Source organism: Emys orbicularis, chromosome 2 (assembly GCF_028017835.1).
Source record: "Emys orbicularis isolate rEmyOrb1 chromosome 2, rEmyOrb1.hap1, whole genome shotgun sequence".
Classification (NCBI taxonomy): domain Eukaryota; kingdom Metazoa; phylum Chordata; order Testudines; family Emydidae; genus Emys; species Emys orbicularis.
The window spans coordinates 287,802,784-287,826,422 of NC_088684.1; the positions used below are offsets into that span (position 1 = coordinate 287,802,784).

At 44.3% G+C, this 23,639-nt stretch overlaps 1 protein-coding gene across 2 annotated transcripts in view; it reads right to left on the minus strand.

The window, feature by feature from the left end:
- CRHR2 (corticotropin releasing hormone receptor 2) overlaps window positions 1–23,639 on the minus strand; it is a 268,724-nt gene that overhangs the window by 35,689 nt on the left and 209,396 nt on the right. For both annotated transcript variants that reach the window (XM_065399012.1, XM_065399013.1), the window contains one exon: window positions 20,281–20,353. In XM_065399012.1, coding sequence (XP_065255084.1) covers window positions 20,281–20,353 — 73 coding nt within the window. The remainder of the gene's footprint in view (window positions 1–20,280; window positions 20,354–23,639) is intronic.

Consider the following 23,639-nt stretch of genomic DNA (forward strand, 5'->3'; position numbering starts at 1 on the left):
TTAATCCATTTGCCGCTCTTTGCCATTTTATAAAACGCAGTAAAATCCACCCTATGATTTAGTAACCCAAGCCGAATGCAAAGCAGTCATCTCATTATATACTGTCATCTTGACCTCACTGAACTAATATTCTGCCAGCTTCTTAATTCCCGTTTTAATTGCCCTGCCACATTGCTTTGACATTATTATTAGATGGAGCTCTTTCATTACAAGAGTGCCCCTTTCAAAGCTTACATGCATCAGAGTGACTCCTTTTGGCTTCTAGCAGGATGTGGAATCATCTCACTAGGGAAACAAGCCCCAATGCTTAAATTATTTAAAACTGGATTAGATCAATTTCTGGAGAATATAGTGGAAAATTTCACTGGTACTGGCTAGGGGATAGAATAAACGGAACAAACCGTCATTTACCCTCCCAAACTTTTATTCTAGGCTTCAGAACATACACACTTGTCTCTGACCATGAGAAACGCTGGACTGGAATGGCAGGGATGCTTCAGATTGGGCTGGAGGGGCATCTGTCAAACTTGGTGTGGGACAGCATGCCCGGCACCTGCCTGAGTCACGCCATTGCTTAAACAGGGACTTATCAGACCCCCGTGGTCAGCTTCATTGGGCAAAAACAATCTCAGATCAGATGTTTCCACGATGTAACAGACACCATCTCTTCCAGCTATTCAGCCTAAATTTTCATCCTCTTCATTTCATCCCATTATTCACAGCTATACCGTATTTCCTGCTTGGTCCCTCCAGTGCTTCTTAGTCTCAAGCAGTGAAAAAACATCCCAAAAGAACCACTTATTTGCGATATTTCAGCACTTCCAGCCCTGGGCCTAACCACAAATCCCAGAGACATGAGAGGAACGTGTAGGGGAAAGTTAACCAAACCTGTTCGGCCTCTGAGTCTTTGGGTTTGAGATTTGTGACAGAGTTTTGGTCCGTTCAACTGTCCCTCACTTTAGAGCTAAATTTACCTCCACCCCACACATATCTGCTGTTATCTCAGGGTTTATTCTGGTGCATTATTTACATATGAACTGCTGAATCCCCCAAAACATTACTGATATTACATTAGTAGTGCATCACCCATCAGCAGTGTCCCGAAATCAATATTTTTCTTTAGTTTTTCATTTTGCTTGTCTGCCTCATATTCAAGTCTCAACAAAGAGGTAGGCTGGTAACTGAGCTGAGCCCTTAATGCACATTAATGGAAAGGGAACGACTCACACCAATGCTTCATAACATGCAGGTGGTGACAGAAATGCAGTAGATTACACATTCCTTTTTGATAGCGTCCTGCCTATAAAATATATAAACAGGAGACTTCAGAGGCACTGCACAATCCATTCGGAGCAGTGACATGCCTGTACAAAAGTTAATACAAAAATTACCATTAGTTAATATATTACATTGTAGCTTGGTAATGCTTTTTGTTCAAGAATTGCAAAGCCTTAAAATACATAATGCAACTGACTTCTATGCAGACAGTGGGGTGGGATGAAGACCAATATTTTTGTAGGGGAGAATTTGCCATTAAGCATGTACTGGCCCCTCTGTTATCAACCCTTAATATACATCCACATCCTCCCCCCCCCCCATGCATTAATAGTGATGGCCTAGGCAGGTAACAGATTTTGCACCATGGTTTTATTAGGAAATGAGACTGCACAAAGAGGGCACCTTCCACTTTAATAGACTTGGGCTCAGAATCATATTTGCTTACCATAGTGACTAAAGTAAGCATGCACAACTTTTTACTATTGGTTCTGCAGGGTATGTGGTATGCACCTAGATGTGACCGAAAGCACCCCTGTATTCATACCCCACACTCTATTGTAAGAATATTTGTCCAAAAAACACACCTTGTGAGGTATCATTTGAAAATTAATAACTCACAGGATTTGAAAACCACTTCCCAGCCAGCTCTCCCTACATGGTAGTCTTCACTGAAATCTCTGGGTGGTTAAAGAAGAGAGCTGGATTCTAGTCTAGCTCATACACCATCAACGGAATTCAGTTCCAATGACAGAGCCAGTCAGCTATCCCTGTGCAACCACAATGAAGTCAAGGGGGCTACTCAGGTGTCACTGAAGCCAGAAAGCAATGGGGCTGTACAGGTGTATAGTCACTGAGTTCTAACTCTGGCAGAAGAACTTTTGCTACTGCTGGGTGAGGGACAGAAAGGAAATCTAACCAAACGTTTTCAGTCTTCGAACTGGTTTGCTATGAGGTTTGGTTGTTATTTTATCCAACCCCGTTTGACCAGACAGCTGTACCACCTGGTGTGGTGACCCAATGCTTTCACAAGCAAAGCAGCTCTAAGCCAGGTCAGTGTTAGACTAAGGGCATGTCTACATTGCCATTAGACACCCCATAGGGCTCGGGCTATAGGGCTGTTTAATTGCAGTGTAGACATTTAGGCTATGGCTGAAGCCCGAGTTCTGGGACGCTCCCACCTCGCAGCCCAAGCCTGAACATCTACACTGCAATTAAACAGCCCCTGTACCCAAAACCTGCAAGCCTGAGTCATCTGGCATGGACCAGCTGCGAGTGTCCAATTGGAAGGTAGACATACCCTATGAGACATCCACGGAACACCTACTGCAGAGCAGATGCTTAAGGAAGTGTTACTTATGGTCCAGTAGGTGGCACTCTTCCCTTTGAGTTAGAATCAAAACTCTGCTTGAGAGCCTTAGGAACAATCCTTGGAGGGAAATTCACATTTAAGGCATGTCTTCACTGCACAGCTAACCTGAGTGATCGGCACCTGGGGCTGAGCACTCTGGTTAGCCTAGCCCAGGTGTGAGCATCGCCCCAGCAGGGCCCCACCGTGCTCACCATTTCTGCACTTACCGATGGTCGCCTGGGGCATATCCCAGGGTTCTTTGTGCTGAGACGCTCTAGGATTCTTTATCAGTCAATTGTGACAGTTGCATTTGAACTTGTCTGTCCTTTGGGAGGAATTGTGGGAAGGGATTAGATAACTATCAGCACTTGAGGATTTTTTGCCTGTGTCCTCCAGCCTGAGTTAAACTGGAGGCCAGGTTCTAACCTATACTCCCTGCCGGATCAGTTAGCTTGGCTTAGAGCACCTCCAAACACGTCTCAGAGGTTTTTCTGTGTGGGTGCTATAGGGGTTTGGGGTAAGAACCAGCGTTAGGTGTGCAGTGAAGACATTCTCTTAGACCTGGCTAACGCTGCCCCTTGTTCTGCCAGTGGAGCAGCTGTGACCAGTCTTTAAAGTACAAAACTTGTCAGCTTTGACTCACTATTCTACTTGACTTAATGATTCTATTTGTCAGGGCTGCCCGGGGGGGGAGGACAAGTGGGGCAATGTGCCCCAGGCCCCGGGCCCTACAGGGGCCCCCACGAGAGTTTTTTGGGGCCCCTGGAGCGGGGTCCTTCACTCACTCTGGGGGCCCCAGAAAACTCTCGTGGGGCCCAGGCCCCCGGAGCTTCTTCCACTCCGGGTCTTCGGTGGCAATTCGGCGGCGGGGGGTCCTTCCGCTCCAGTACCCACCGCCAAAGTGCCCTGAAGACCCGCGGCGGGGGGTCCTTCCGCCCCGGGACCTGCCGCCGAAGACCCCAGGCCCCCTGAATCCTCTGGGCGGCCCTGCCATTTGTACTTGGCATAGACGCTACATCTAAAACAGAGGGGGACCTATAAAATGCAGGCTCTAGAACAGCAAGATCTCTGGAATATGAAGAGGATGGGTTTGATCAGAATGCCAGCAGTGAGGTGTTGCGTTGTTCAAAACCATCTACAGGAGAAGTGAACAAGCTTCCTACCAAGAACTAATTTAGAAAACTCCAGTTGAAGGCTTATGTGATGCAGATTCTTGTCTACATGGGAGGATCCCTTTCCGGAAGTCAGTTGGTGACTCCTTCTTCAGTATCTCTGGCAACAGAGAATGGGAGAACCAGGTTATTTAAAACAACTCCCCCATTCCCTCCTAGAACCTTTGTCCAGTTTTAGAATCATCATTGAACTAAAACTTTTGGAGGTTCTGAAATTTTTTTTTAAATTCACTTCCTGATTCCATCCAGGATCAGACAGAAAGTACTAAAATAGCATGAGGCTTTTTGGTGAGATTTATTGGTGGGGCAGAAGCACCAGAAATTTTGCAAGAAAGTTTGTTTGCATGAGAATTCGAGCTCATTGTAGCAGTCTCAAAAAAAAAAAAATCAAAACAAGTTTGGGTCAGTCTCTGACCTTTTGGATGACTGTCTGAACATATATTCCAAAATTTTAAAACATGCTTTTCCCTCTTTTCTTAATTTTAATAATATGGTTTTAAAAAATTCAATCAAACCTGCCACTGCAGCTTCACCCAGAAACACATACAGCATCTACTCCCAGGCACCAAGATCAAGCAAAACATCCAACCTATCTTACCTGTCTCCGGTACTTCTATGGCCCATATTACCACAGTACCAGAGCACCTCACAATCTTGAATGTATTTATCCTCACAAAACCGCTGTGAGGTAGATAAGTGCCCTTACCTCCGTTTTACAGATGGGAACTGAGGCAGAGAGAAGCTAAGTGATGGACGAAAGGTCACACAGCAAGTCTGTGGAGGAACTGGGTTCTGCTGGTCACACAATGGTAACTGGTTACGTGAATTCAAAACTACTCCAAATCTTTCGAAGGTTCATAATTTCTTAGTGTGTAGCATGTCTGTCAATGCCATGCTGCTTTGTAATTTAAGCCCATTAGATGTGCAGCAGAATATTCCTTGGTATTACAACCATCAGCTCTGCTTTGCTTACCTGGCTTTAGCTCTATCTTCAGTCAGGGTTTATCTGGCCTGATTAATCTAAGAGGTTTCATTGTATTTTGTGCTCTCTCCTACAAACTCTGACCTATTTGGGATCTCCGTTAAACAGTGCTGTACTAACCCTAAAAACTAGTAGAGAAATAAGCTCATTGGATCACTATTTTTCACAGTGCTGAAATGTTATAGATTGTGGCCAGAAAGGACCATTATGATCTTGTCTGACCTGCATAATAAACCACAGAATTTCACTCAGTGATTCCTGAACAAAGCCAGTAACTTGGGGTTGAGCTACAGTGTCTCTTTTAGAAAGACATCTGCGCTGCTCAATTTAAAGATGCCAAATGATGGAGGATTTGCTACACCGCTCTGTACATCGATTAAACAGTCTATTTAATGTTGCTCTTGTCTTCTTATGTTATGACAAAGTGAGATGCACACAGTAATTGATAGCAGAGCCGTAAGTCATTAAGAACACTTGAAAATGGATTTAAATTATCTCAAGCAAACCCTGGAGAACAAGGGTCAAATTCCACATTGCTGTACGCAAGCCTGCATCCATAAACGTAATAACACTTAGCTCATCTCTAGTGCTGGGCATCCATAGATCTCAGAGCACTTTACAAAAGAAAGTCTGTAGCATTAACCCCATTTTACAAATGGGGAAACTGAGGCACAGAACAGTGAAGTAACTTGCCCAAAGCCAAACAGATGATTAGTGGCATAGCTGGGACTGGAACCCGGGTCTCCCTACCTACTTACACTAGTAGTGAATTTATCCCTGTGAATTATTTTCAATTAGGTCCAAAATGCACAGGCCAGGAAATTGCTTAATTCTCAATCATAAAAAAAAAAAAAATCTGTTAAAGCTAAAGCACGTTTTGAACAGTCTAAATGTTATTAACCAATCAGCAGGGGAGCTCTGAGGTCTAGTGGTTTAAAATACCGAAAGTTAACAAACTCTTAGCTCCCAGAAATATTGCAGAGTGATTCAAATCCAGGTCCAGGAGTTAGTTAATACCATCAGATGCTGAATCAATTGAATCCACTGCTCATTTATTGATGGTTAGCCATGTGTGTATTACAATATTCTTGTAACCTTTTGATGGCTCGCCTCTGAGATGGATTGGGTGGAAGGCACTATATCAAATAAAGTCTTATTATTTCTCAGGAAATTCGTGTTGAAATTTGATGCGTTGGCACGGACTCTCAACCCTTCGCCTCCTGTGCCATGCCCCCACCCCAGACAGAGACATTAGATTAAAACCAGACTAGGCTAGTCCGAGCAGCAATAATGGGATTAGTACTACACATTCCAACTGAAAACATTTAGCAGAACCCTATTTTACAGCACCACAAGAAATTGAATTTCAGAGTATCAAACACGTTTGCAGGGCTGCATCTTTTGGTATTTTGCCAGGACTGGGATGCATCAAGGGACAAAAAAGAAATATAAAATATGATGAACTACAATTTCTCTCTCGTAATTTACTAGATAAAGAGATAGGCTACGGTGAACAGGATACAGGCTATGCATTTTATATTCATGGGTTCCTCTGAGATCCAAACAAAAAGCAGCTGGCAAAGAGTAATCTGGATCCCATCTTCCAATTTTTAATTTATGAAAACATTTTTATTGCTTCCAAAACCACAAAGAAAGCAGTTAAGCAATCATGATTCATGCCCCATTCAGAACCATAGTGCCTTGAGACTCAAGAATCAAACATCATGGTCTCGGGAACAAGAATCAGATGACTTTGTTCTCTATTGCCCTGCAGTTATTTACACCAGTAAAGGTGAATCCAAAATCAGAATGGTAGCAATTTGCACACCCCCTTTGCATTCATTTTGTACTGGTGTGATTGATTGCACATGGTGCAGGACAATGGTGAACCAGGTCCAAAGGGTAAAAAAAATTCAGAATGCCTAAGGCTATGTCTATACTGCAGCCAAAAAAACGCCGGCACCACACCAAGTCTCAAAGTCGAGGTCAATGGAATCGGGCTCACAGGGTTTGGGCTGCAGGACTAAAACTTGCAGAGTAGATGTTCAGGCTTAGGTTGGAGCCTGGTCTTTGAGATCCTCCCACCTCACAGGGTCCTAGAGACCAGGCTGCAACCCAAGTCTGAATGTCTACACTGCAAATTTTAACCCCACAGCCCATGAGCCCGAGTCAGCTGACCATGCAGCTGGTCTTTTATTGCAGTGTAGACGTACCCAATGTGAGTTAGGAGCCTAAGTCCCATTGACTTTCAACATTAGATGGATCTAGCTACATCACACGGGGCTGTGAAAAATTTTGCACCAAGTGCTATAATTAGGTTGACCTTAGCCCCAACGTAGATGCGGCTTGAATTCTTCGGTAGATCTAGCTACTGCCTCTCAGAGATGGATGAGCTACATCAACAGAAAAGCCCCTTCCATTGATGTCAGAAGCGTCTCCACTATGGTGCTACAGTAGCATTGCTGCAGTGCCATAGCGGTGCTGGTGTAGTAGCTGTAGTGTAGACATGCTCTTAGGAGCCTAAGTGCCTACATCTCTTTTGAAAATGGGTTTTAGGGCTTATCTACACGGAAATTTACCAGCAGGACTGTACCAGTATAATCATAGCATTATAGTTATACCAGTGTAACACCTCATTTGGACACTCTTCTTTGGGAATAAGAGTGCATTTTCCCGGTACAGTTTATGTGATTTTACACCAATACAATAATAGCAGTATAATTATACTGGTATAGTTCTGCTGGCAAATTTCCCCATATAGACAAGCTCTTCGGCTTTTAAGTCACATAGGAACATTTTACCCAAAGTCTTTAACTCATCATTGGTTCAAATCCACCTCTCATCAGTAATGACTGAAAGCTGTTACACAGGTTAATGGTGGTGTGTGCACAACTTCATTGTGGTCTTTTTTCCCTTTTTAGGGGGCCAGGCATCCACATCACACACAAAGACAAGACTGAATGGGCATGGAGACTGAGCCATGCTTTCATCCTTATCTGAATCAGGGCAAAGGCACTCTGGCACACTGGTGAGGAAGCTTGTCCTACCATTACCTGTACAGCACCCACTTAGATAGAGGACTTCAGTCTTCAGTGCTGTCAGTCCAGCACTTCTCACAATGTCCCTTTAAAGGTGCAGTGATAAATGACGTTTGGGCTGTGATTCGCTTGAATTGACTTCAATATACATCATATAATGACGGTATATTTCGTTGCTTTAGCACAATTTATGGGTATGCATTTTATGAGGCAGATTCAGAAACAAAAACCACAACTATGCAATCAGAGGACTAATTTAGAAAGAGTGTTAAGAAATATATTTTAAGTTCCAAGACAACGCGCCCTCATCTCTCGACCAAACAAAGGTGCAGCTGTGGCCTCTTATGTAATTAACAAAGATGGCGAGTTTTTCTCACCTAATTTCCTAAAATGTATCAAACTTTCTGAGCTATACAACGTAATTACTGTTGTATTCACCGGGGCCTTAATTAGAGCCCTAATGCAGGCCAATGAGAAGGGCCCAATTTGAAGGAATACCTGAGCTCTTTCTAGCGTAGCGCTCCCCAGATTTATGGTCTGTATGGTGGCCAGGCTGGCCTCTGGCTCAGTTTAGAGCAGTCTCAGGGCTGTTGTAAATTTCAGCCAGCTGCAATGGCCACCAAGGGACTATTATGGCAACAAAAGTAGGCAGTCTAGCTGTATCTCCACTTCCCTGGCTATGCCCCCAACATGCTGAGGGATGCGAGGGGCTATTCCACTCACTCTATGTCGCACAGGGCATTCCACAGTCAATTTATAGCCCTTTGGCACTTAGGATGACCACCTTTGTTGGATGGAGTTCAGGGAAAACCACATGAAAAACAAGAGACAATGCTTTATTTTAAGCGACATTTTAGGGAAATACCGTTCCTCTTAACATATCATGTATTTTTTCTTTCAAGTGTACATTTGTACTACCCTCAAGTATACAAAGCAATTCTTATAAGCTTCGATTTAATGTTTAAATGGTCAAGGGACATCCCTTAAAATAAGGGATGGGTGGTCACCCTAAGAGAAATCAATGAAATAAGGGATAGTTAAGGGACAGGTAATCACCCTATTTACATACAGCAGGGGTCCCCAACGCGGTGCCCATGGGTGCCATGGTGCCCACCAGGGCATCTAAGTGCGCCCTCGTACTGGCCGGCGGACGAGCATCCGCCGAAATGCTGCCGACAAGCAGCGTCATCCAGAGGCGTCGCCGCCGAAATGCCGCCTCTGGATGACACTGCTTTTCGGCGGCTTTTCGGCGGCTTTTCGGCGGCGACGCCTATTGACGTTGCCGCTTGTTGGTGGCATTTCGACGGATGATTGTCCGCCGTCACGGTCCTCCGCGGCTCGTCGTCTGGCGCCCGCCAGACGAAAAAGCTTGGGGACCACTGACATACAGCGTAAAGGGGCCATAACAGACCCATGATTCAGGCCTCAACATGATGCTGTACAAAATTAAAATACTGTATAGTCTGGCAAACCTTCTAACTACTGATGTCTAAATAGGACTCACCACTATAGAGTCACAAGCAAGTCAGCTTAGGAGCTACCTCTGCCTTGTGGTAAATGGTTTACTGAGAGATCATTTCTGCTGACTTTCTTGGCAACATATATCTATTCTCTTGATTTGTTTGGCTAAGAACATTTGCAAGAAAATAGGCTCTGTGTTATTGAGAGTTTATCCCCTCCTGCTGAGAGAGTTTTTACTCTCCTGCACACACACAATAATCTGTTTGCGGTATCTTCATAATTAACACAGCAATTAACTCTCCTGATTTCAGGTGAGGAAACAGTCGTGGCAACTGCTGAACTGCTAGGCAACGGAGAGGCTGGTTTAATGCAAAATTAAATGAAAAAGAGAAAAGGACAGAGCTAGGTTCTCCACTGAGACCACTGTCTGCGGGGCTCCAAAGAGCGGGTTACAGCTCACACATCCTGGGGTCAGTTCTATGCCAACCATGCACCATCCAGATCCCCAGCATGCCACTTACTCTTACCGTTTACCCTGAGGAAGTCTGTAGACCACAGTGGGGTAAGGCTCAGCTATGCCCATTCTACGTCAGTTGGAGGGTCTCCCAAGCTAAGGGAATCCTGAGGGGTGGGGATCTGCCTGCTTTTTGACCCTTGTGTACCATAAGTGTGCTGCAAAGGATGAAGAAGAGAATCTGCTCCCAAGCCTTTGGCATCCTTCGTTCTAGAGAGGATGTTTTCCTGAAGTTTCCCCATGAAGCATCAATAGGTTTTAACTAAGCATGGGGCTTATCGACCAGCACAAGGTCACTCACCCTGTGCAGTAACTGAGGTTCTGTGAGATGGTTGTCCCTGTGGGTGCTCCACTTTAGGTGAATCTGCACTCCTGAGCTTGTAAACGGCAAATTTGTAGTAGCGGTGCCTGTTTGGGTCACACATGTGCTGTCCCCATCTCACACTGCCTCTGGCGGTTACATAGCGCTGTGCGACCAATCCCCCATTGGTTCCTTCTTTACCACAGAGTCTATGGCGCAAAAAACCCTCTGAAATAGAGGGGAGGATGGAGGGTAGTGGAGCACCCACAGGGACAGCCATCTCGAAGAACTTCAGTTACTGCACATGGTGAGTGACCTTCTCTTCTTCTTCAAGGGATGTCCCTGTGGGTGCTCCACTTTAGGTGACGGTAGAGCAGTGCCCCTCAGGGGAAGGGAGGGGTTTCAGAGTTGCAGTCATGGCAGATGATAAAACCACAAGTCCCAGTACAGCGTGTGATGTCGAGCGCTGCTCTATGGCACAGTGCTGTGTGAACATATGGGTTGACGCCCAGGTTGCTGCTCTGCAGATGTCCACAATGGGCACATTGTTGAGGAAAGCTATCGATGTAGAGAGAGCTCTGGTGGAGCGTCTGTGGGTCCCTGGTGGGGGTTGTAGCTATTGATGGCGATAGCAAAAGTCAATGCAGCTGGAGATCCATTTTGACAGCCTTTGTCTGGATGCGGCGTATCCCTTAGATTGTTCTGTGATGGAAAGAAATAACTTTGGTGACTTTCTGAAAGACTCTGTCCTTTCAATGTCAAACGCTAGCACCCTTCGGATGTCCAGGGTATGAAATATTGCTTCTTGCTTGTTCCCGTGAGGATTTGGGAAGAATGATAGTAGATGGATGTGTTGATTCAAGTGGAATGATGGAACTATTTTAGGTAGGAACTTGGGGTGTGGTCATAGGGTAACTTTGTTTTTGAAAAATATTGCCATGAGGGCCCCCTGCTCTCCTACTTGTGGGGTGGATGTGATAGTGATGAGGAAGGCCACCTTCATCAAAAGGTGGAGAAGTGAACACTTCTCTAGTGGTTCAAAAGGCGCCCCCGTAAGGCATCATAGCACCAGAGTGAGGTCCTATGTTGGAAATAAGGGGCTCTTATTTCAGGGTAAAGGTTACAAAGACTTTTGAGGAAGCATTTAGTGGTAGGGTGGGCGAAGATTGAGAACTTGTCCACTTCATGGTGGAACGCCATGATTGCCACGAGGTGTACTCTGATCGAGCTCATTGAGAAACCAGGTTTCTTGAGTTCCAGTATGTAATCCAATACCATTGATAAAAGAGAGGTAGTTGCTATTGTTTGCCTATTCTGGTACCATGTATGGAATCTCTTCCATTTGCGGAGATAGGTATACTGTGAAGTAGATCTTCTGCTGTTTAAAAAAATGTCCCTTACCTCCTTTGAACAGGTCATTTTATTATCTTGGAACCATGGAGTAGCCATGCCTTCAGGTTAAGTCTTGCCAGATTCGGGTGGTAAACAGGTCTGTGTGGAATATATACTCTCCTGAGCCACCCTTGCAGGCATTGCATGTGTAGTTTGGCATGCTTGACAAATGTCGTGCTGACATATGGCCTAATAGTTGGAGGCAGGTCCTGACCAATGTCTGTGGGCTGGCTTGTGTTATAGAGATTAGGTTGCCAAGGGTGGTGAATCTGTGCTGGGGCAGAGAGGCTGTAGCTTCCAAAGGGTTAAGGTAGGCCTGATGAACTCTAGTCTCTGCATAGGTGATTTTTGTTCTGTCTTTTGGGTAGCTTCAAATGCCTCTTCTCGAGTTGAGGCTTTGAGTAAGCAACCATCCAGATAGGGGACTATTATGACTGCTCATCTGTGGAGGTGAGCTGCCACAACCACAAGGACTTTTGAGAATACCCGTGGAGCCGTATATAAGCCGAAAGTGAGTACTTTGTACTGGTGATGATCTGTTCCCAGAACAAATCTCAGAAACCTCCTGTGTGAGGGATGTATCAGGTGGAAATATGTATCCTGGAGGTTGAGGGCTGAGAACCAGTCCCCTTGTTCTAGGGCTGGAATTATCATTGTTAGAGTGATCATCCTGAATCGCTGGGTCTTCACAAATTTGTTGAGTCTTCTTAAGTCAAGAATGGGCCTCCATCTTCCGTTTTTTTCTGGGTTAGAATATAACGGGAGTAGAAATGCTTCCCTTTGTGTTGTGTTGGTACTGGTTCTACAGCGCCTAGATGGATGAGATGGTTTACCTCCTGTCACAGTAGGTGTTCATGAAAAGGGTCCCTGAAGAGGGATGGAGGTAAATTGGATGGAATAGTCAATCTAGATGATTTCTAATACCCATTTGTCTGATGTGATGTTTTGCCACACTGGGTGGAATGGAGTCAGACGGTCTCCGAATGGATGGATGGTGTCAGTTGGGTCCAGCAATAGAAAAAGTGGGAGATGTGTCTGGTCTCAACCCTGTTGTTTAGAGGGAGGTTGTTGAGATGTCGAGGGCTGAGAAAGGAGTGGTCACCGTCTTGCAGGTCTCTGCCTCTGCCTTTGTGGGTCATATTGCCTATGAGGTTGGGTGTAAGGCACAGATCTAGATCTTTGCATCGAGTAATCCTTCCCCTGTTTTTTCTTTTGTGTAGGCGTGTATATGCCCAAGGATCTCAGAGTCGCCCTGGAGTCCATCAATGTGTGAAGGGACTCATACGTATTGGCTGCAAACAGCTTGAGGCCTTTGAACAGGAGGTCCTCGACAGTTGATTGTACGTCTTTGGGGAAACCCGAGAGGTGGAGCCAGGAAGCTTCTCACATTACTATGGCTGTGGCAATGGAGCGCGCTGCCATGTCTGCGGAGTCCAATGAAACTTGTAAAGCTGTGTGAGCTAGGAGTTGACCCTTGGATATGAAAGCTTTAAATTGTTCTTTTTTGTCCTCAGGTATGTGTTCAATAAAGTCAGAGATTTTTGAGAAATTGGAATGATTGTGTTTGGCCATAAATTCTTCATATTGTGCAATCCTGAACTGTAGGGTTGCTGAAGAATAAGCTTTATGGCCAAAAAGGTCCAATCTCTTCCAGTCCTTGTCATATTGGGTGGATCTGAAAATAGAAATTCCATCCCCTTGGAAGGAACATAGTATTTTTTATCCACTCTTTTGCAGGTGGGCAGAATTGTTGCTGGGGTCTGCCAGGTGGTCTTGACTCAGTCCATAAGGGCCTCATTTATTGGGAGGGCAATCTTGGAAGAGATTGAAGTCTGGAGGATGTCCAACAACTTATGCTAGGACTCCACAACCTCTTCCAGCGGAATCTCCAGTGGGTGGTGTGGGCGTGATAGCTTCATCTGGAGAAGAGGATGAAAAATTGGCAGCTGGGGCGACTTCCTGATCCCAAGTCTCCACCAGTTCCTCGACTGCCTCTTCTGGAGGTTCAGAGGGTCCAGGTACAGAGGACGATGGAGAATGTCTCGACCTCTCCCTGTGTGGACTGGGAAACTTAGGATAGTGTTGGTGGTACGCTGCCCATGGGTCCCAATAAGGTCACTGTGGGAATGACATTTGTGACAGCATCCATGGGTGTCAGTACCATCCTTGAGTTTTAGGTCTGGGGTGGCATTCATGTTGGTTTAGTGGACCTGGTCTGGTAGTTGTGTGGATAGGCGAGAAGTGATGGGAGGAGTAGATTTCCCCTTCATCCTCCTCCTCCTTGTCGTTGGATAAAGGATGAGCTGATCTGGGTGGTGTGGTAAGTTGGCATGGTACCGAGCATGCTGGAGTGAGGTCAGTACAGGAGAGTGGAGATTCCGGTGTCAAGGAGACCAAAAAGTCTTTATGTTGGAGAAATTGCTGCGGTACCGAGAGCGTCGATACTGAGGAGGGTGTTGTCGGCGGTACCGGTGCCTTTACCGTGGTTGTTGGTGCCGAGGGTCGTGTGCTATGTGCTATAGAGGCAGAAGGGTGGCACCATAGATTGTAGCGCTGCCAAGCTGATCGGTGCTGCATGTTTGAACGGCTCAGGCACTACCGAAGCAGGGATGGTAGGTTTCCCTTTTGTGCCTTTTTCCGAGCCAGCCCACTTACGGGCTTTGGCTCACATGGTACCCATGATACTGGATGGTCTTGCTACTTCAGAGGTGGACACTCTCAGTGTAGTCGGTACTGATGGGGTCTGACAGGTCGGGGAACATCTCTTTTTGACAGGCTCCCAAGAAGGGGAGGTCAGAGCCTGTTTCTTTGTCACCGTTTTGGAGGAGTGCCCCTTCCTCAGGGAGTGGTGGGGAACCTCTGTCAGACGCCGCCATTGGAGACCGTTGTCCAGAAGGGGTTCGTGATCCTGGGTTGGACACCGGGCTCAGAGACTTCTCCACCATGAAGAGTTTTAGCTGTAGGCCCCTTGCTTTCCTGGCACGGGTCTTCAGATTGTGGCAGTGGGAGTACTTTTGGGGTGTGTGTCTCGCCAAGGTAGTGAATGCCTCTCAGAAACTGGGAGTGGTGACCGGCAAGTGAGGCAATGTTTAAAACCCAGGGAGCCAGGCATGCCCCTTAGAATAGGGTTTCTCCCATGAGGAAGGGTAACTATACTGCACTAAGGGGTATCCTAATAACTGAAACTTAAATTCATAAGATTTTTTTTTAAAGAAATAGATAAATGGGGAAGAGATAGGGTAGTTCACTATTAACTAACGAGTACTCTAAAGTTAAAGCTAGACTAAAGATAAAGCTCAGAGGTGCTGCCAATTACTCCGTTCAAGCTGAGGGCGGTAAAGAAGGAACTGAGGGAGGGTTGGTCGCACGGTGCTATGTAACCGCCTGAGATGACACAGCGCATGTGCAAACCAATGAGGCCCTGCTACTAAAAATGTCCAATTACAAGAGCAGGGGCGCAGATTCACCTAAAGTGGAGCACCCACAAGGAAACCTCCTTGTAGAAGAACTTGCTATTTTGTGGTCTACTTGCCCATCCCAGGTTTCATGTTTGCAGAAGGGTGCAACGTATGTAGGTGAGCAACTTGCTCATGGTCAATCGAATGATCATGGAAAAGTCAGAAATGTAACGTTAAATCATAATAATATATTTAATTCTTTAACGTCACTTTTCCTCTGTCGACCGCAAAACAATTTATGAAGGAGGGCAAGCTTCATCACAGAAGAAGAAACTAAGTCACAAAGAGATGAAGTGACTTGCACTAAAGTCAGCAAAAGAGGTAGGAACTTAGGTCTCCAGACTCCCAGAGCAGTGTGCTATCCACACGACCACCCTGCCTCCCAAACACTTACTGATTTGTTTTTATATCAAGCATATAATTGCACCAAAAAGCACCAGGGAGATGGTATAAAAATCCATGGAGTTGGAGAGGTTTGTACTCAATTAAGACTGAGCCAGAGTGTAAGGCCAGAAGGAACCACCAGATAGTTTAGTCTGACCTCCTGTATGTCACAGGCCACCACCACCACCCACATCTGCACACTAAACCCACCAACCTAAATTAGACCAATGTATCACAGCCCACAGGAGACTAGACTATTATGTGCCACAGCCAGGGAATAGGAGGGACGGAGGTGCACCAGTGCCCAAGGCCACTGCAATAGCAGGGAAATAATTAAGTGAGCTATACCCAGATAATCCTGGCAAGTGACCCACATACTGCAGAGGAAGGCACAAAAACAAATCAACCAACCAACCCCAGGGTAACTGTCAGTATGACCTGGGAGAAAATTCCTTCCTGACCCCACATATGGTGATCAGTTAGACCCTGAGCATGTGAGCAAGAACCAGCCAGCGAAGTACCATCTCAGAGCTCCAGCCTACCTCACCCAGTGTCTCATCTCCAGCTGTGGCCATCTCCCATGCTTCAGAGGAAGGAGATTAAAAACAAAACAAGAAAAAGAATACATGTGGGGGGAGGGGGAAATCCCCTGACCCCTGCAGGTGGCCAGCTGAAATCCTGAAGCATGAGCTTTTAGGAACATAAGACAAACCTTAAAAGAATCACAGGGTTGTTGAGCCCTCCCCCTACCACCACAAGCAACCCTGTCATACAATCGCACCCATGAATTTGTCCAGCTCTCTCAAAATTAATTAAGTTGTTTGCCCCCCACAACTCCTATTCGGAAGGCTGTTCCAGAACCTCACTCCTCTGCTGGTTAGAAACCTTCCAATTTCCAGCCTGAATTTGTTCATAGCCAGTTTGTTGCATTTGTTTTTGTGCCAATATTGTCTTTTAACTTAACTAGCTCTTCACCCCCACTAAAGAAGCCAAGCTCTTCCAGTCTCCTCTCATAAAATAGGCCCTCCATTCCTCTGGTCATCCTAGTAGTTCTTCTCTGAACCTTTTCCACTGTGAATTCATCTTTCTTGAACATGGGTGACCAGAATGTTACACAACATTCCAAATGAGGTCTTACCAGTGCAGTGTACAATGGCATTAATACTTCTCTCTCTCTTCTTGCCTGATACATTCTAGGATTGCATTTGCCTTTTTCACAGCCACACTACATTAGTGGCTCATAGTCATCTTGTGATCAGTCCACACACCCAGGTCTGTTTCCTCCTCTGTGACTTTCAACCGATAAGCCTCCACTTTGTAGCAGAAATTTTTATTATTAAACCCTAAATGCATGACTTTGGACTTCGGGCTATTGAATTTCATCCAGTTTCTGTCACTTCAATCTTCAAGGCCATCCAGATCTTCCTGTAGAACATTCCTATCTTCCTCTGTATTGATGATACTTCCCACCATGGTATCATCAGCAATACTCCTACTTTTTGTGCCAAGGTTGTTAATAAAAATATTGAACAACATTGGTCTCAAGACTGATCCTTCAACTTCACTAATAACCTCCCTCCAGTCCAACAATTCACCTTTCAGCACAACCCGTTGCCATCTTCCCTTTAGCCAGCTCCTTATCCACCTTACAGTTCTTGTACTGACCCCCATCTTCCCTAATTTAACTAATAACATCCCATGTGCTACTGTGTCAGATGCTTAATTGAAGTCCAAGTATATGAGATCTACTGCACTCCCTTATCTAAAAACAAACAAACAAAAAACACAACACTTGTGAGCTTTAGTCATCACTTGAGTAGATGCCTGCAAATGCAGTGGAATAACTAATGATTTAATTGCTTAATTACCAGCTGAAAACTCAATTTTAAACTTCCTATTACGTGTCTGCCATTTTATAATTATCCACTTTGTACTTGCCAAAGGCTATTAAACAAAACATATGCAACAGCAACAAAATAGATTGCACTTATGTAGTTGCTTTCATCAGAAGATCTCAGAGTGCTTTATGAATGGCAAGTAAGTATATTTTATATAGAGGATGGAGACAAGAGGTGTCAATCTTCTAATTGTCACAAGCCCAAGGCGTTGATCCTACAATTGACTACATGTGGACAAACTTCAGAGGGGCTCTGCACAGGCCAAGATGTGCATCTGCACAAAGTCAGCTGCAGGATCATGACCCATCTGAGCATTTACAAATGCTGTAAAAGTAAAGATAATAAAAGGTATCAGTCTCATTTGTTTGCAGGGTCCCAGTTTAAGACACTTTGTCCAGTGCCATGCTTCAGCTACAAAGACACATTAGCTTATTCTGCCTTGCCAGAAAGATACTAATTAGAGAAGGTTAACAAAACACTTTTTGTTGTTGTTGGAAAATCGACTTTTCTCTCAATGGAAATAATTTGCAAAAAAAAGTGACATGACAGGAGAAGCGCGATGTTACGAACACCCGTCTTATGAATGAAAAAATAGTAAAAATAAATATCACATAGTGAAAGTGAGGTCAGTGAACAACAAATTGACATCCCTTCATATTCCGATGCCTTCCATGCCCTGGAAATGGCTTTGCATTGCTCTGAAGGACAAGAAGAAAGCAACGCGGTGCACCATACAGCAACTTAAGCGCCGCATCTACCGTGATTTTGAGATGTTCATAACACTGAGAAATTCATAAAATTGAACTCGTCTATCAGTTCATGAAACGGGGGCTCTACTGTATGGAAGTCTGTCAAGTTTTTGTGATTTTGGGTGTTATTTTTCCCATAGAAATTTTTAATCAAACTTGTTCATTAACCAAAAAGCTGTTTTCCAGTAAAGGAAAAATGTGAACATTTGGAAAAAGTTCTGAAAACTGCTCGTCAGCTAGCAGCTCCCATTGTGACATCTATGGCCAGATTTTCAGAAGAGCTTGGTATATTGGATGGGAAAATATGGCCACAAGTATTGCAGTGAGAACTCCCGGGCATTGAGCACTTGCAGCAACTTCTGCTAAGTGTGCACATTTTCCATTTAACAAAAACCAGAGTTTTGGTGAGTACAAATGTTGATAAACACTTCTATTAAAACACACAAAAAAGTCATGAGAAATCTAAAAAATGTCAATAATGCCAACAGCATGGAGGGGGAGGGAGAACTTTGTTTTTAAAAAAAGGCCATTTCCCAAAAGAACTTAGCTACTTTTTTTCAGTGTCCCAATGGGAGCTGAGAGACCTTGGCAGGAACTGGATTGTCACAGGAAATGCTGCAATTTTGACTTTTTTTTCCATCCCAGGATGGAACAAAACCAAAAGTTTCATTATTTCCCACATGACAAAATTCTGAAAAACTTACTTTGGTGTCAACCCAAACATTTTTTTTAATAAAACTAAAACATTTCGTTCTTTATTTTGACTTTTTATATAAAAACAACGAATTTTGTTTCAAAACAAAAAATCGAAAAGGTCCATTCTGAAAACACTGAAATTGGATGCTTTTCACATTATTGACGTGTTTCATTTCAGTTTTTTTAAAACAAAATGTTGTCTAAATGGTCACAATTTTGAAAGTTTCGATTTCACCAAAACCAGCATTTTTGGTTAAAAAACGTTTAAACTAAAAATTTCGGAGCAGCTCTAAAGATGCGCTCTTTAGAAACTCCGGCCCAATGTGTCTGAAGTGTGTTGATACCGCAGTTACAACTAAGTGGGAAATATAATGTGTACACTGTTTGTATAAATAATATGAGGAAACCTGATAAGGACATGGACAGCCAGCTGAATTAGAGGAAGTCGTTTCAGGGAGATTAATTGATACTTTATTTAGTATAAAAACTTGTTGATGGGTGCCCAGAGAAGACTGGAGAGAATTTCGGATATTCTTTGCCCCTCATGGAACGTCCACACTGTAATCAAGGAAGTAAGGAGGGTGACTGCAGGTCAAGTGAGCGTAAACCTAGCCAGTTCAGGTACAGGCAGCCATGAAGCCATGGCAGCATAAAGTTTAGCATTGGCTGTACAAGCCTGCTTGGAGCCCGGGGTAGTTACTCTGGCAGCTAACCCATGCTGAAACAGCCTGCTGCGATGTCACTGCTATTGGTATCTGAACTAGCTAGATCAAAGCTAGCTCAGGTACGTCTAACCGAGCTGCAATCACACCTATGACTGGAGCGTAGACATCCCCTCCAATCTTAACAGCAATATACTGAGCTTCATCACCTACACTACAGTGTGGCTTAAGCAGCACACGGCTCCCACACGTGACCAGTCATATCGTTCTAAGTGCTTATTTCAGCTCCCAGGGGGATAGTCATTACAGACACGACTGCCACTAGCTTGAAGATGCAAGAACTCAGTAATTAACTGATGGACACAAACGAGGGGCTAGATTCATCCTCATTGGCACAGGCAGGTGCCAGCTGCATCTCTTGGAACCATCCAGGCTCCCTGTGCATAAAGCGGAATTCTGTCCTAGGCCATCGAGGGCTCCGCGGAATCCCCACCCCAGGAGGTGTAGCTGGGATGTGATGAAACTGCACATCACTGTTATCCTGGCTGTGCCCCCTTCCCATCCAGTGCCACCTAGCCCCATGCGTATGTGGAGGAGGGGAAGAGAGATTGTTCTATGTTTGTCAGGCAGGACTCAACCCTGTTTGCACCAGCTGCTGCGTAAACCAAGGCTAACAGCAGCTAAAAGTCTGCAGGTAGGAAGCGCTGTAAGACAGCAACAAGTTAGCCTGTTAACACTACACTGGGCTCTTCATTAACCAGTCAGGTGCCAGCTCACACAGCACGTTACCTAACGCACCTGCCTTCAGAGCTCTCTTCTGAAACCCTCAGATCATTTCCCCAGGTTTTGTTCACCGGTTGTTTTGTTTTAGTTAATTACACCTGGAAGACAGCAGGTGCCTATAAGATCATTTCACTATTGCCTCTTAGTCCCACGCATGGTCTTACCAGAAGAACGAGAATCACTGGGCCTTGATATATGTAGTCTATGTACTTCCCTGGTTCCTTTCCAAACCAGCATCTGTAAGAGAAAAACTATGGTTTACAAACATTCATGCATATCCCATATTCAGATTATGTACCCCTTAGGGAGATATGCACTTATACACCTGAAATGCTTGTGTTTAATTACATAGCCAACATGCAACTGCGCCACCTTTCTCCTCTCAAAGCTTTCACTGGACACAAATCCGAGCCCCAGTTTTTGCTGAGGGCAGCCAAGGCATGTACCTGCTCAGTTTCTGGCTGCCAACCCTAGAAACATTTGCCTGGAAACATGAGAATGTTTTGAGATCAGCTATAAAGGAGGATGTGAGCATCCTCACTGCAGATTCAGAACTTATGTTGCAAATTGTAACCCGCTATGTCAGAAAGAGGGCTCTTCCTTTGAATGAAACCTCCTGCCCCCTGAGCTTTCTAATTCAGTGCTCACAAATGATTCAAGGAAAGTCTGTTTATGCAAAGGCCTCTAAATCCACAGGAAGACTTTTCCAAACCCTGGTTGTGTGTAAACAGGGAATCCAACCCATGGGCCTTGAACAGGCAAAGTTTCCAACCCCAGAGTGCAACAAAGACATACCCATTTAAAGCTAGCTGGTCTGACAAGCATTCTCATCCAATATAATTCCAGGGAAATTCACTGAACTTCAGTTAAAAGGCAACGGGAGTTAACGGAAGGTCAATAAACCAGAGTCACGTACTGCAGAGTCGTTGCAAAGGGTTTACTTTGTCTTCATTTCTGTTATATGATTATGTGACAGGATTGCCTTAGATATCAAGGGACTGGTGTCAATGACCCAGGAGCTCACTTCCAATCCTATGTTAATGATGAACAACTAATTCCTTTCTCTGATACATGGCAAACTAAACCTGTACTTTCATACTGCCATATACTGGCTTTTGTGTATACCTTTTAGTGGATGGAATCCAAGTAGCCCAGTTCCTGTTTCCGGTGTCTAACATACAAGAGGGTATGACATCTTGAACCCTGACCTCAATATGTCACAAGCCCTTTAAGGTCTCCTACATGGGTCATGGGAGTTTGTAACCCAAGTGATGTGTTCTTTTTGGAGTTCAGAGTTATGACTTCTATTCCCATTTACTACGGTGATTTCATAGACGGCCACATTGTCAGTTGGTTTATGGCCATGGTACATTGCAACATCTGATTATGTGTAAAGCACAGACAATGCTTAGAAAGCCAAGACATAAAAATAAAGACATTCCCAGCCCTCAAGGAGTTTACAATCTAGATGACAGAGACAGATACAGGTTGGGGCCCCAATCATATAGTACAAAACAGTCATATAGTAAATAACAATCTCTACCCTGCATCGTTGGCAGGGCATTAGACTAGATGACCCTTGTGGTCCCTTCTAACCCTATGGTTCTATGATTCTACCCTGAGGAGCTCATAGTCTAGGAGACAAGAAAGAAATAACAGGCAAATGAGACAAATGAGCTGGTTTGAAGGAAAGCATGATTCAAGCAGAATTACTTTAAGAACTGCAGTGGCAAAAAAAAATCTTCTCTAATATGGGGGTGGCCTGCTAATGACTCCTAGACTAAGAGAATATATTTCTCGATGGCACAGCATTCATGGCACACATCGAGAAGAACATTTTCTTAGTAGAGAAACATTACAAAAATGTAACAGGTGCGATAGTTCTCAAACGCCAGAATTCACGCCTTTTCTCAGCTTGATATCCACAATAAAATCAGATTGAATGAGATCATTTTGAATCATTTGCACTAAGGTGTCTGATAAGTTATTCAAATGTTATTCCTGGTTGCACACAATATAGCTTTGTGCAACCTGATAACTATTTGCAAAAACATTTCCAAAATTTGACACTGAGAGAAGCAATTGGAAAGAGCTGTTTCTTGCTGCCCAAATTATTATCCAACTGGACGTGAGACCCCCCCACTCCCCTCAAAAAATGACATGGAAGAGAAAAAGAATGACTTGCTGGAGCAGTGTGTGGACAGAGAAGGGTATTGTGGGATGTATCAAGGAAAGGAAACAAGAGTTTCAGTGAAGCTGCCAGGACCTGGAGGAGTTTGGGGAAGCTACCAAGGAAAAAGAACTGAACTGTCTGAGACCTTCAGGAAAGGACCTTCTGGAAAGCAGGCTGTGCTAGTCAAGGAATCCCAGTGGGACTAATAATGAGTTTGACTGAGGCATATGAAGGAACTCAAAGACCAAGGAGTAGCCTGTGGAGAGCCAGCAGCTAATGCCCTGAGATTTTTGGGGAAGAAGTTACTGCCAATGCAACTGGTCCAGTTCTTTGGAACCAATACATCCATTCTAGTGTAGAATTCATATTTCATAGAATAAAAGCATTATCTACACCGAGGTAGTATCTAGGAGCCCCAGTCATGGACCAGGACCCCTCTGTGATAGGTGCTGTGAAAATACAGAACAAAAAGACAATCCCTGCCCCAAAGAATTTATAATTAAGTAGATATCAGGTGGCATATATCAATGCAACTGATATAATTCAGTGACCTAGACTTTCTCCCTTTACCTACATTAATTTTCACCTTTAAATCCAAACTAAGGCCCCAATCCTGAAATGAAAGCCACACAGCTTTTTTGTGTGTGTGTGTGTGTGTGTACAACAACCAACCAACCCCCCTGGGACTTCCACCTCCTAATCCCAGGGAAGTTATTATTTTGTTTATTTGGGTTTTTCGATAGGGTGGGTATGACAATTATATCTGTAGTGGAGAGCCATGAAAAAACTGCTATAACAACATATGCACTCCACCCATTCCCTGCCTCCTTCCACCCTCCTCCAAGAACAAACAAAAGCTTTTTCAATGTCAGGGAGGACAAGCCATTGAGTAGATCTCGTTAGGATGAAAGAAATAGGAACACCTGCACACTGAATAATGCTAATTAATATTCCCCCATGCTTCCCTGATAGGACTTTACATAACTCAAATATCACTGTCCTTTCATCATTGTTAATGAGACTTTTATTACTGCTCTTATCCTTACAGATTGTCCATCACTGAAATTGCTATAGAAGTAGCTCTTCATCACTTGTTGGTTGTTTTTACATGGTGCCTATAGTACTTCTCTTCTGGAGGGTAGCCAGATTCTACCACAGAGTTAATCACTGGACAAGATGTTCTCAATAATCCTAAATTAGATTTTTCCCTATGTTGATCAAAGGCTCTAATGCAGGTGAAATCAGGAGCTTTTCATTTGGTTTCAGGGAATCATTCATTATTTAAGCATATCTATTCTTCCTTGTGGCTGTAATCTTATTGATTTTATTATCTTTATAGCTACACAGCTT